This window comes from Gallinula chloropus (assembly GCF_964237585.1).
Source record: "Gallinula chloropus genome assembly, chromosome: 5".
NCBI classification, from domain to species: Eukaryota; Metazoa; Chordata; class Aves; order Gruiformes; family Rallidae; genus Gallinula; species Gallinula chloropus.
In genome coordinates, this window is record NC_140090.1 from 14,759,331 (window position 1) to 14,773,634 (window position 14,304).

The window sequence follows — 14,304 nt, forward strand, 5'->3', positions numbered from 1 at the left end:
CAGCAAAGCACAGATCTGATTTGTAAGACTAATAAGTATGACACATCAGGCATGTATAGATTAAGAAATGCTGGAAATGTTCCAGAATTCTTGCTTCAGAAACTACTTTTTTAAACTTTCTGTTCCAAAGTACTTGCTAACTGAGAGTTACTTTGAGTACAGAAAGAAACTGGATTAATTTTTCCTTTCCCTTAGCAAACTAGAGGATGGACAATCTGCAGTTAGCTTCTCATTTCTACAAGATTCTGAGGAGAAAAACGGTTCTTGAGTGTCAAAGTTGAGATCTCAGTGGGACAGCTGAGTGTGGCTGCAATGATAACAAGACTGTTGAAAATTAATGAACAATTACAAAGGAAAATAAAAGAAAGACCTGTCGCATTGTCAGTCCTACACTCTTGTTAATGAGTGCTTGTCCCTAACAATGTGTTTGCTGATGTCTTGTCCAACCTCATTTCAAACATGTCAATTAATTAAATTCCCAACGTTTGTTGGTCAGGCTGCTTTATGCTATGCTACTTTTAATAAGTTTTCCCTACTAATCCTTTGTTGCTTCTAAATTACTAGATCTTGATGCTTTTGGTTTTTCAGGTTCTTAGACAGGACCTTTCCTGTGTACAGCCTGGAAAGCACACTGTAGTGTTAGCCACTCCGATACAGTAGAACTCGGCTGTTGTACTTCTGAGCAGAAGTGTAGCCGCTCTTGTGAGCATTGATTTTATTGCAGTTGCTCAAAATTATGTTGACTGCCCATCTGGAATTTCAGCTACCGGTTTCTCCCAATATCTCTGGGATTTACATCTCTCAGTATCAGCAACTTGATGTTTATGTTGTTAGTAGATTTTTCAGTGAAGGCAGTGGTTAAACTTCTACCAACTTCAGTGAGAGGAAAGTTAGTTCACTCTCAACTGCTTCTGAAAGATCTGCTCTGTTCATGTCGATCCTTGAGACAACAAAAGAAAAAACAGGGACTCTGCTTGATAAGAATCACTACTACAAGATGTGTGTTATGAAGTCATTGAATTATATTGTGTTGGAAGCAATATATTGTGCAGGACTGTGCAGGGTATTGTGCTACACTGTTGACTGATTACAATCACTGGGGCAAGTTTTACAAGTAATAAATTTGTAATATTTCTTGTGATTTTAATTGAACTTTTGTGTATCACACATTGCAGCAGTGTTTCACTGAGCTTCAGCTCAAAGGATCCACAAGCAATATCCTAAACTCAGTAAGAACCACAGAATTACAGATCTATGAGCACACTCTTTCTGTCCACTGTCACAGAAATTATGAGAGTGTTGTGAGTGAATGTATAGCTTGCTTAGTGTATAAACTGTCCTTAGACTTAATGCCACACATTACTGGGAGAGTAATTTCTCCCTAACTTGCAGCCAGGTCTTGGAAACAGACCTCTTTAAATAGTCTCCAGATGGTTGTTGTTACTTGCTGTCATCCGAACGCTTCCATAATGACAATCCATTAAATCATTTGAGTGTCTTTGCACAGAATAGTCCATTTCAGATTTTTATACACCTATTAGAATTCTGTTGAACTAACCCGGGGATATTTGTAGCTTGACAAAAGATATTTGAACTGCAGTGCGTTGCAGTGGCCACAAAGCTGCTGGGCCTGTTGTGCCAGTGTGTTGGGGAGTAACTGGAAAGCTCATGCTCTGCAAGAACTCGGACCATGTAGTCTGGCAAAACCATCTGGGTACTTAAATGCACAGTTTTTAAGATTGGTTTAGAAAAGACCTGGTTCAGCATCATGCAGTTTTTCCCTGTTGAAGCATACATAACAATATAGAGATCTCTTGCTAGATCATGCGTCTGTAACTGTCCATAGATTGCTGCAAGTGAGATCGAAATCTTTCAAATTACTTGCTCTGTCAGTATCTTATACCATCCCTGGGCAAGCAGGGTCTTTGGTAAAGAGGGAATTTACTGGATGTGACTCAATAATACCATGGAGCATGTGTAGGTGTTCAGTTCTGTCAATCCTCATTAAATAGTTTGCCTTTTTGTCTGGGTCAGCATGGCAGATTGGCTGTTCAGACTGCCCTATGTTATTTTGTGTGGTGTTATCTCACCAAACCAGATGGGAAACAGCCTCCTAATGGGTTCTAATTGCAATGTTCTCCTTATCATGCCAATCCCAATGGTAGTCATGAGCTGTACAGTGCAGGTTGTGCTTTCTGTCATCTACAAAATCCCTTCCTCTGTCAGTACATGCAATGAAGGAGATGAGAATGGGCTCTCCAGAATGGAAAAGCATCAGCATTTACACTTAGCTATGGACACAGAGTCATTTGTTATTTTGTAGCATCATCCAAGCAGGTCATCACTCAACTATTAAGTAGAAAAAGCTGAGAACTAAGTAAAATGAGTGATCTGACTTCCAGGTGGATGGTAAGTACATATTCAGTTTTGGCTTTCTGGTGAGAGTTTGTGGTTTCTGGTTGTGTGAGTTTGTGCAAGTTCATCAGCCACAGTTCTCCACTTCCATTTGTTGTTATAACAGCGTGGGCTGTGTTCTCAGGTATGGCTATGTTTGCAAAAGATGAATGCTACCCCCATGAGCCACATTATTATGTCTTTTCTCTCAGGACCAAAGCCAGCTGAAAGGTATCTCATTTTCTTCAGCTACCTGGCAATAGAAGATGCTGAAAATCTCCTGTGGTTCCTGGAAAGCTTGTAGTTTCTCTCTTGCTCAGCAGGTTAGGCAGTATTTGCTTGAGCTGATTCAGGGAGAAACAGCTCTGTGGGCTACGCTGACCTGTGTCTTCATCACTGAATGACCATTTTGGAGCCCAGGGTCCTGCTGATCCTCTCTCCAATGCAGTAAAGCTTTTCAATTGTTGCAAGTTTTTTGCTGTTAACTTCCCATTCAATCCTTTTTCATTTAACAGAAGATAAGATCTGGACTGCAGTGCAGCACAACAGCACGGGGCTAACCAGAGTCCAAGGAGCTGATCCGGAGAAGCCATACACCATGTCCTTTAACTACAATAGCAGTGCAGAGCAGCTTGAAGCCATGATAAACAGTGCAGAGTACTGTGAACAGGAGGCAGCCTACCACTGCAAAAAGTCACGTCTCCTGAACACCCCGAGTAAGTGCCACTATCACAGTTCTTTCCTTGTTAACTCTTATTGATTATACAGGCTGCACTGCAACTGAGAAGAAAAAAAACCACAACAAAATGAATAGTAGCAATAGAGAATGGAGTGAAAAGTCTTTTACCTTCTTGGTAAATACCTGTTCTCTGATGCAGGAGGGTCAAAGCTCTGCAGGGGAGTTTCCATCCTGTAAGTTTGTGGGTACAAAAGCGCTGAAAGCTTCTACAATTGAAAGTACTACTTTAGAAAGCACAAAAGGTGTATTCAGCTGGATGTGTTTATTCATTTACTGGTTTTAACTGTATTTTAAAGATAGAAGGCATCTAGCTTGCTCTTGGAATTTTATGATGTTTCTGAAGAACAGCGATGTAAACTCTTCTGAGTCCCACGGTCCTGAATATGATATTTAGGGTGTCTGGTAGTCCTGTTTCTGGAGCAAAATCAACTTTTACCTCATGATAGAAGGAATATTTTTTTTTCCCTGATTTACTTTAGCAATAACAATAAAACAGGGGTTCTAATCAGTTTGTGTCTCTGTGGTACCAAAACTCCATTGGCTACTCAGCATGGCTGCCTACGACTTGCCTCTCTCTTGGGGTTCAGATTTTACATTTGCTTATCCAGAGAGATGAATGACATTAAAGACAGGCTTCTGCTGAATGCCTTCAATGTCTCATCTCATTACTTGTAATGTCTGTCTGGTCCTGGTGATTCTTTGATTGTTAGCAACTCTTAAATTTGTTAGTAGGTTAGAAAAAAATCCCATGGAAACCCTTAAGGGGAGCTTGCAATGGGAGTTCCCATTGTGTTAAAAATACATTGCCTAATGAGATGTATCAAAAACCCGCCTGGTTCCAGCAAAGTTGCTATAACACTGAGTGTTTATGGATCCAGTAATCAAATGCCTTACAGCCAGTTTATTTTTAAAACCTGTGAATTATGTCTTTTGTTATCATCAGAATTTACCAACCAAAACCTGCTTGTATAGCTAATCATTTTTTAAAGAATGAAATGTTAATATCAGCATCCAGGGTAGAGCACAAAGGGAAAACAAAATGCAGGCATAGCTACTCATGAAGAGGGGGAAGTAATGTCTTGCAAATACTTTCAGTTTTGCTGGCTTCTGTATCCCACACCTGTCTTGACATGTTACAAAAATGTAATTGCACAGTTATTATTTCCAAAATATGAAGGGCAAAATATTAATACATTTCTGAGATGCACTTGGTCATGTGTATGTGGAAAGGTAGAGACTGCATTTTGAGATGCCCCCTGTATGTTTTGCTTCTGTAAAGCTAAGGACATATCCTAAAGATGCAAACCCGTTTCTCCTTTCTATGAAACAGTACAAATTAGTGATAATCTTGTATAAATTGACAGTATATAAACTCTCCTGCATCAGGGCTAAAGCGCCTACCAACTGGCAGACTGGCTAAAATGACTCCTGACAGGCAGCTTCTCCTCTACGTGTCCAGGACCAAAGCTGTGACTGATTCCTCAAGGGAGAGGACACAGGGATACAGTCCAGCAGCCTGGCCTGTGCTCTTGCAGCTGCTGCTGTGCCACTGTGGTGCTGACAGTGGACCACACAAGAATTGCACGCCTCATAACTCTTTAGTACAGCTCCAGCTGATAAATCAAAACAAAAATTACAATCCAGCGCTGTGCATGTGGCACACACCATCATTTTTTCATATTTTTTCTTCCTTGTGTATGCTTTTTAATTACACTTTCCATTTTTCATCCTGAACTTTCTCAGTAGCCTAAGGCTGTAAGTTTGGCAAGATGTGGAACACGCTCAAAAATAAATCCTTCGAGTTTGGAAATGACAAGATATGGGTAGCAATTTGTTCTTAGCTGTGTATTAGGTGTTTTTAAATGTTAGAAAGGCATTTTATCTCCAAAGCCTTAAATAGCTCTATTAAATGATTTTCCTTTTTGGGTGATCTGCTGCTGTATTATAGAAGAGCCTAGAGAGTCAGTGGTGCTGAACACTATAGGTGTCTTGAAGAGTTCTAAGATTTGAAGAATTTCCATTTCTAAACTTGAAAATGATCTACAAGTGTGAATAATCCTACGGCATCTTGCTGGACTCCCTGCAGAAAATTGTCACCTGTGTTGTTTATGCCCAGAAGTGACTGGAAAGAATTTGATTTGGGATCAGAGCAAGAGAACAAAAATCAAATTTATTGGGTTCTGTTTCTTGATTCAGCCTGGGCTTTTGGGTGCCTGAAGCACTGTGTTCTCTCTGTGTTACCAGAGTACCATAATGTGTAATTACAGTTAATGAACCCCACTTTGGATCTTCCTTCAGAAGTTAGTATACAGTGCACATGTATTGATGACAATGCTGCATCTGTAGGCCAGCAGGAAACACTACATGACCTAATCCAGCCTGCTGACTGTCACTACTCATTAATGTCTCTGGACTGAGCTCAGCAATGCATGCTGGAAGGGCATCTCCCAGAGGTGTATCTCGTCTTGACAGAGGTATAAAAGTTCTCCTTCTTTTGAAGAATCTAATCTATTTCCAAGCTTCCTCTACTTCTGGGCTTGGTTCATGTTTGTTACTCTTTTTATTTTACTGAGATGGAACACATGATTAGGATATCTCAGCTGGTAGCACCAAACCCCCAGATCCTTGTCTTCAGGACGTAGACATTATCACGTTTCACAGAGAAGCAATAGAATGAGTTATCTTTCCCTTTGTATTCATAAGGTTACTCTGCAGCAAAGGTGCATGTTTCTGTGTGGTAATTTTGGCTTTCACAGCTTCGATATGGGGGCGGGGGGAAGAAAAAAAAATCACATGTCTGGGCAAAGGGAGAAGCATGGCACTCTGGGCTGCCTCAGAGAGGCACAGGCTGCTGGCTTGTATAAAATTGTGCCAGTTTATATCAAGGAATTTGTCTTTCCTCTCTTCCTACTACCTCTTGCCCTGAAGACATAGGCACAGCCCCAGTGGGTGTGATTCAGTGTAGTCTCCCCATTGAGTTACTTGGATTTACATCTGCAATGTGTCAGACATGCAATCTGGCAGTTGGCAAAGGAGTTTACTCATCTCCACCTCCTGCTGTCTGGAACAGCCTTATCAGTTCTCACTGTCATACTACGGCTTAGCTGCAAGCATGTCTTTGAAAACTAAAATTAAATTGCCCTGAACTGCATTTTTGTACATCTCTTTCATCAGATAGATTTTTCAGGAGGTTTGTGAACATCAGAATAGATGTCTGTTCATCAAAGGAATAGCTGGCTTTCTCCTGATGCTGGTAAATTAAACTTCTAATTTGTGACCAGTAAATTGTAAGTCCCTCGTGACTTCTCCATGCCTGATGGAGACACCCACATAACCAGAGCAGACCTGACAGTTGGCATTAATTAGGAAAGACTTCCACACTCTTAGTAAAAGATTGCAGACTTTACCACAGCTTCATCCTTAGAAGTACAGACCAAAGCAAGCTAGCAAGAGAGAAGATGGGTGCATAGGAGGCATGGGTTATTTCCCAATGTGCTATATCTGTATTCTGGGAATCTGAAAAGTAATTTAGGCCCCTGGGGCTCTGATTTCCTTTCTTTGTGGAGAATCTCCAGTAATACCTAGGAGAAAGGTATGTGTACAAGGATAGGTGCACGTGTAATTAAACTGCCAGTATACAAAATGCTTGAAGTTATGAAAACACTTCATTAACTGAACAAACCTTCAGCTCTGACTGAATTTGTTCAGTTTACTGGAAGTAGTAGGTATACTCAAAGGTTTAACATTTGGGAAGCTGTCTCACTTGCACCATATCAAGGACTTAACACAGCGCTGGCTGTATCAGTGGCAGGATAGCTTGCTTTACAATACTTGGCTGACAGTCTGTCAAGTTCATAGCGCATTTGTGTAGGCAGGGACTGAGAAAAGATCAGTCCTAGAGAAAAATCAAAGTAGTAGAAATGTCTTCAGCTGCAGTTTTCTTCCTGCCTTCTTCCTTATGTTTCTCTTTCCAGAAGAATTCTCACACCATGTCACTTCAAGCTTTGACTTCAAATATCCAACCTAAACTACGCACCTCTTCCCTGAACTTTCTGTGTCCCTCTTCAGATCTGTCAAGTCCCAATTTTAGATGACTTGCACCCAGGTTGCCACCTCCTCTTCTCCCCTCTGCCTCTCAGATAGACCTGTATTTTGGTGCTGAGCTGTGCCACGTGCTGTCTCCGGGTCTGCAACCCTTTATGCCAGGCAGCTATTTTCCCTCACCTGTGAACCACTGTATTTGCATTTTGTACCTCTGTTATTTTGGGGGTAAAGATGCAGTGCTACCTCACAGAATGGACTATGACCTAATTTCTGAATTTAGACTTTAGTTTAGACTTAATTCTGCTGCTGAGACAGTTCTGCGGTGCTTTATCTATGCCCTCTAAGTTCCTGTAGCTCTTCATTTGTGCAGGCTCCTTCTTTACTTCCAGATGAGATCTCCAGTGATGTCAGAGCGTAAGATGGTAAGAAATGTCCTGCAAGGTGGCTGCAGCTTAGTGAGTACAGAAGTTTGGATGTCTTCAGCACATCACTCAGTATGTTCCCACCATCCACACTTGCTCTATTACAGGCATTAGAGTTTATGCCATTACCAATCCTTTTTATGAACCCCAGATCCATAGTGGATACTGGATTTGTCCAATCACTTTTTGAACTATATTGTTTCCCTCTGTAGCCCCCTAGGAAAGCAAGTTCCAGGAGTTCGCCACTTGCTGTGTACAAAACTAGGTTTTGGGTTTTTTATTTAAATGTGTTTTAAACTAATGTTTTATGCAGTACACTGAGTTCTGGTGTTGCCAGTTGCAGTGAATAAATGTTTTTGACTCATTCAGTGCTTTTATAGTTCTTTTAGTTGCCCTTCTTGGACCTTCACTAGTTCTAATAGTTATTTTTTTTCACCAGAAGTGACCCACAGTGATTTGAGGAATGGTTTGCACCAAGGTTTCATATAATCATACAACTGTAGAATCATAGGGCCTTAAAGGTCATCTAGTTGCAGCCCCTCCAGTAGACTAGGTTGCCTAAAGTCCCATCCAACCTGGCCTTGAACACTGGCAGGGAGGAGGCATCTACAACTGGACAAGGAGACAACTTTTTAGAGCAGTATAAATCTTTATGGAGAAAGAAGTGTGAAACCTGGGTTCTGATAAAGTTTTGTTTCATAGGTGTACCATGAAGCGATATAAGATGACCCATAGCAAGCAGACGTTTACTTTTGGGGTTTTGCTCACTATTATTTTATGTCTTTCAAATATAATTTCCTTTATATCATTCCAGGTACTTTAAATTGTTACTGCATTACCAGGAGACTATTTGTCATTGCACAAAATAGCACAGAACAGGGCAGTCTGCCCTCAAAAAGTGGTTTAGATTGAAGGGAGTGGTGGATAGGTGGCAGGATAAGGGATAGGTGGGATAGGTATGTTGTAGTTGCCCTTTGGTAATTAGGATCCCCTTCTTGAGAATGATTGTCTTGCCATCTGTGTATCCACCACCACACCTTGTCTCTCCCCTCCAAAGTGGCATTGTTGACAGTTTCTCACGAGCACAGTTTTAGAGAACTTGCGCTATATTTAGGCACTTTTGAACAGAGATTGCCATAGTAATGCAGCTTGCCCCCTTATTTGTAGGGAGAGATTGAGAGACCATTTTGAAAAATGCTATTTTGTTAGAAGTGTGCTGATGATTAAAATGCGGGTGGTCTGAGCAGAATAAAAAAACTGCTCTCTGGGGGAGGTAACTTGGCATCTAGCATGCTTGCACCTGTGGGCAATGGAAATACTATTATCCTAATTTCTTACCCTTTTCTTACCTCCACATATACCATCCCTTCTGACTGACAGCCAGGTAAAGTGTACTATAGCTGCCAAGGAAGGAATGGCAGCTGCTTGTGTTACTTCTCCTGTACTCCTGGTGGGCTTCTCTGAGACCACAATGCAGCCAAGAGGCCAAGCAATGGGAAAGACATGGGAAGAAATCTCTGCTCAATCATAGACTGTGTGGCTTCTAGCACAGTGGGAGGAAGGCATGCTCTCCTCCAGGAGAGGACAGGTTTTTAATGTTACTTCTGACGGGGTGCTGGAAGGGCATGAGTCTCTTGGGATTAGTCCAGTGAACATTGAAGCACCATTATCTAGGTTTGATTTAGACACAGTATGTCAGATCAATTTAAAAATGCTTCTCGAGGTGGGGGCTGATAGAGTAGTGAGGAAGGAGCTTGTTTGCTTCTGTCTACAGAATATGGGATGATATAAGTGCTTATAGCTTAGTAATGAAGAAAACTTGAATTCAAGGAATTCTGCAGTCCAAATAAGAGAGTTTGGAAATTAATAGTTTTATGGACATGTGTACCAGAACCAAAGATGTCCCAGTGATAACTCTGACTTCAGAAACACAGTCATATAAGCTATTCACAAACAGTCATATAAACTATTCACAAACAGTCATATAAGCAAACACAATTTGAAGGAACGAATTAAAAAAAGTTATCGGGCTATCCTTAATCACAAGCAGTGTGATAGTCTTTTTTAATTTGCAGGACTCAGCATATTGTTAACAATAAATAAATAATGGCAATTAGAAACAAACAGCTAATCTATGGTTTGTTATATTAATGGGTCATTAGCTGTGACAGCAACCTGTCCACCATACAAGAAAGCAAGCAGTACTGCTGCCTGAGCAGAAAAGTGTGCCTTCTCCTTCATTAGAGCCACAGCAGGGAGTGTGTTCTCATCACACTTCCATTTGTCTGCTTCATTCAGCTGTCCTACTTTGAGTATCTTGGGCTCCATTAGACTCAAACCATCTTACTGACATTAAACTAATTTCTCTGTCAAATTTGGGCCAGTGCAGAGTGTGATGTTTTCTGATTCCAGAGAATAGCAGATGTAAATCATAGCAGCAGAAAGGTTCTCAGCTGACCTCTTCTACCAGGATGCCAGATGAGTGAAGCATTTCTATTCACATTTCTATTTGCATTATCTTTGAGGATACCAAAGCACTTGGGCCTGTAATCTCTCAGTTTTATGTATGTTTTGGGTTTTACTCCATTTTTATATCTGGGGGAAAAAAAAGTATGTGTAAAGCAAAGTGCCTGCTGGAAATCAAGATGGGATGGAGCAAGTGAATGGCCCAGAGCCCATATGCTTTGATTTTGCTTTAATTGGTCTGACTTATCCAGAAAAACAGAGGTGTTAAGAGGCTATGCATGAAATGAACAATGGCATAATTTAATTATATAGAGCAATTAGAAGAACAGAAAATGTAAACCTATGGAAAAAGGAGTCGTTTTTATTCGGTATAGATCGGAGTAGATTCAGATTTGTTACTCGTAAATGTGAAGTCCAGGAATTTTACCCTCCTTACAGTGTGAAGATAGCCTATGGGAAATGTACTTTCTATTTTTGAGGGTGTGAAGGTAGAGACAGGAGAAAAGAAACAATGAAGATCAGCTGAAGGCTGTATTTTCAGATTACTTTGTGGTTGGTGTTCAAACAGCAACAGAACTAGAGCTTTCCCTAGGAGTATTTAGTTCCATGTTTTGCTTATATGAACCATCTGATGTTAAGGGGAAGATAAAAGTAGATCTTCTAAATATCTGTTACTCTCTTTTGTAAAGAAAGACCCCTGAAATATAGAGTAAGCAAACATACTTGGAGAAAATGTCTCCAGACATCAGTGGGAAAAAATAGTTGTGTACCTCCCCTCACAAGAAGCATCTAAAAGCAATTGAGAATACTTACCATTCCCCCAACCCAGACTGATTTGGGGAGGATCAGATCTGACTGAGACTTGACAAGTAGCTAGAGAGATGTGGTGACCTGAAAGAAAATAACCCTTTTAAAACTTTCTTTAGAGAAGCTTTTTTCATATCTGTTGGGCCAGAAAGATTGAGAACAAAAATGAAAAAGCTTTTGAGCCTGAATTCGTTCCAAGCCCCTTTGATAGGAGAAAGGCTCGAGCTTTAATGGGGACTGGTTTAGCCGAGGGGTGTGTTCCCACCCAAGCTGCCCAGGACTCAAAGCAACATCAAGAGCCTTCTTCCTTTGCTCTCAGGAGCAGAATTCAAAAGTCCCAGAAGAAAACTTTTTTTTTTTTTAGATTGTACATTAGCATTTAGAAAGGTTAGCCAATTAATCTATGCACTCCTCCTGTAAAGGTAGATTTCTTACCTCATTTAGCAGAGAAGAAAATTGAGGCATCAGGCTGCTACTGATGACAATTTTGCCTGAAACTGATATAAACTATTAGTTCTATTTGAAAATACCACCCTAAAACCAATGACCATTTTTGTCCAGCAACAAAAAGGGACCATGAATGGTCATCCTCTGAGATGAACATCTCTGAAGTCTTCCACTTTGTGTAAGACTTATACAGGAGCCTCTTGTGCCTTGCTCTTGTGCTGCCAGTGGAAGAGGGAACATTTCAACCCTTGGAGGTACATTTGTTTCTTCTAGTGAATCACTTAGCATCATTACAGGGATTCACCAAGGACAGCTTCGTTCTGTGAATTTTTATGTACCTACTAAATTACAAGGGAGGTAATGGTATTTTTTGGGTGAGGTGTAATGGGGTATTTGGTATATTCAGCCAGGTAAGGAGAAAAAGCTGTGATTCTGTGCAGGAATAGTATCACCAGTCTCAAGCATCTCTCAAAGCATCCAGATCTCTTCCTCTTCATATCCTAGGCAGTATCTGTGTTTTGTTTTGCTGCAGTGGTTGATTATAAAGGGAGAGATGTGAGAGCCTCAAGCCTACTTTCTTTATTAGACACTCAGATGCCATATGGACAGCCCTCTCTGTTTTGTTCATAGATGACTTGAGGAAAGAAAAGCTCACCCGAGAACGTCTGTGATGCATTCAGAAAGTGTTAGTTTAGTCACAGTGTTTTGAATCTAGGTATGGGTCTGAACAGAGGCAAATTCAGCAGGCAGGGATTCATAATCAGAGTCTGTCTCCAGTAATGCCAATTCAATGCTAGAATTCATCCCACCATTCATAGATGTTCTTACATGCACTACTTACTTATCATTGGAACTATTCTACCAGGTCCTTGGTCATACCTGTGATTGTAGAACATGGTGTGGTTGTACAATAAGGATGTTGTCTTACTTTGTAAAAGGCAAGAGGAAACTCTGTGCAGTTAAAAAACAGCACCCTTGTTTTCAGAAATTACCCCTATTATAGCTATTTGAAGCAGGCCTAAACTACTAGGATGGGATCCCAGTAATCTTACTGTAACTGTCTTAAGGTTATGTGTTCAGCCCGAGTTCTTCCAGGCAGAGGTACATGCAACTGAAAGTGAGACTTCCAATTTACTTTAGATATCTTTGTAAACAGGAAGTTGTTAAACTGATGTTCTTATGCTGCCTAATGAACAGCACCTCTCCCAGCTATACAATTTTGGTTATTTTATTTAAGTTAACGATTCTTTGGAAGTTTAGAATATTTTTTTTTGTTCACTTTTCTAAAACAATAGTTCAATGAATAGTGGATTAATAAATGATGCTTTTTTTCCCTACAGTTTTGTGCTCTGGTGTTGTGCTTCTGCATAGATCATCTGAGATCTACTAGTGATTTAAAATTCATTGCATTTTCTTAGGCTGAGTACTAGGAGGACATCTGGTTTTTCTCTTAGGCAGTACATGAAACCTGTAGGAACAGATTTCTCAGTCATATGTACTTGTAATTGGCCAGTGAGTTCATGAGTTACTTAAACAATGGACATGTGTGCATGAACATTCATGTAGCACGTTCTGATCTGTCTTGTTTCTCTAGAAAACCAGGCTGAGATTCAGATCTAAAGCCCACTAGAATCAATAGGTTTTAGGGAGTGCTATAAAGTTTCTGCTGACTCTAAGTGTCCAGTACTAGAAGAAAATCTTAATTTGAGCTAAAATAGAATGCAGATGCATGTATTTTTCTCACCATGCCAGATACACAAATGTCTGTCTCCTCCTTAGTGTAGGAACAAAAACTTAAACTACATATACAACCTAAACTCCTTTGAGCTTCATCAGTACCTATCAGGCTTTTATAGGTCTTTGGACACCTGCTGCAGTGCTACGTTCAGTGCCTGACTGCTTCACGTGCTGCCTGTTTCTTTATCCAGGGTGCTTAGTTCCATGTCCTCCTTTCTCTGTATATTTGGTTTGCCAAAAAAAGTTTAAAATGACATGTCTAATTTACAACATGTAGTGATTCCAATATATTTACATTAATAGTGCATGAAAAGTGCTCCCTGTAGCTTAGTCTGCAATCAGTAGCCATTTTCTGTGCAGCTTTTTGTTCAGGCTGTCTCATCCAATGCAATCAAAATGTTGGTCATGGCACTTGTTGGTAGGAAAGAAAAGATGATAATGATTCCTGGCTGTTCTTTTTCTCAGTTTTCTATTGGTGAACCTAACTCAGGTCTGACAGGTTTGTTTTAGTGATGACTCCCTGCCTATAATGGAATTTTTTATAAAATGAGCAGAGAACTGAGAAGTGTTTCTGGAGGAAAAAGTAACATCAATTATAGGATATGTTTATTTTGAATACTAACTTCTCTTCTAGCTGTTGATTCAAATGGTCAGTACAGTCCATACCATTATCTATTGATATACATGAGTGCTCTCTTTTTGGGAAAGTATGTGCTTGCATACTTGTGCAGATAGGTTAGGAGAAAAAGAAGAGTGAAGGTTGACTGTAGTTAACTTCTTGTGATATGTGGATCATTGTCAGGCGTGGTGCAAGGCAAGTTAGTGTTGGTGACACTTTTTCCTGTTAGGTTAAAGGCTTTCTGTATGTGAACGTTTGCTTCTCATTGTCACTGCAATTACAAGCTCTCAGCTTTTATCCAGATGAAACTGTTTTGGCAGAAATTTAAGGGCTGTTCCTCAGAGAGAGATCTTCTGACTGAATGCTAACTTAACAGCAAAGGGTGGGATTCTAGGACAAGTTGTATTCTCCAGAAGCAGGCTCTGTTTCAGGTCCTTTTGGCTTTGTCTCTGGCTATGAAAAGTCAGTTTGGTCCATTTGTTATGCCATTTTATTATCTGTTGCTGAACTGCAGAACATCCTTCTGTTTTGGGGTCTTGTTTCCCAGAGCCTCCAGGTTCAAAGCAGTGCCAGCTTTCTAGGTCACTTTCTTCCCCCTGCACATTTATGTTCTGGATTCAGACAAAGAG

At 40.3% G+C, this 14,304-nt stretch overlaps 1 protein-coding gene across 1 annotated transcript in view; it reads left to right on the forward strand.

Annotated features, from left to right (window-relative positions):
• Positions 1-14,304, forward strand: part of CNTNAP5 (contactin associated protein family member 5) — a gene marked incomplete at both ends in the record, with an annotated part of 283,999 nt that overhangs the window by 196,731 nt on the left and 72,964 nt on the right. Inside the window, one exon of the mRNA XM_084265547.1 lies at positions 2,910-3,110. Coding sequence (XP_084121673.1) covers positions 2,910-3,110 — 201 coding nt within the window. The remainder of the gene's footprint in view (positions 1-2,909; positions 3,111-14,304) is intronic.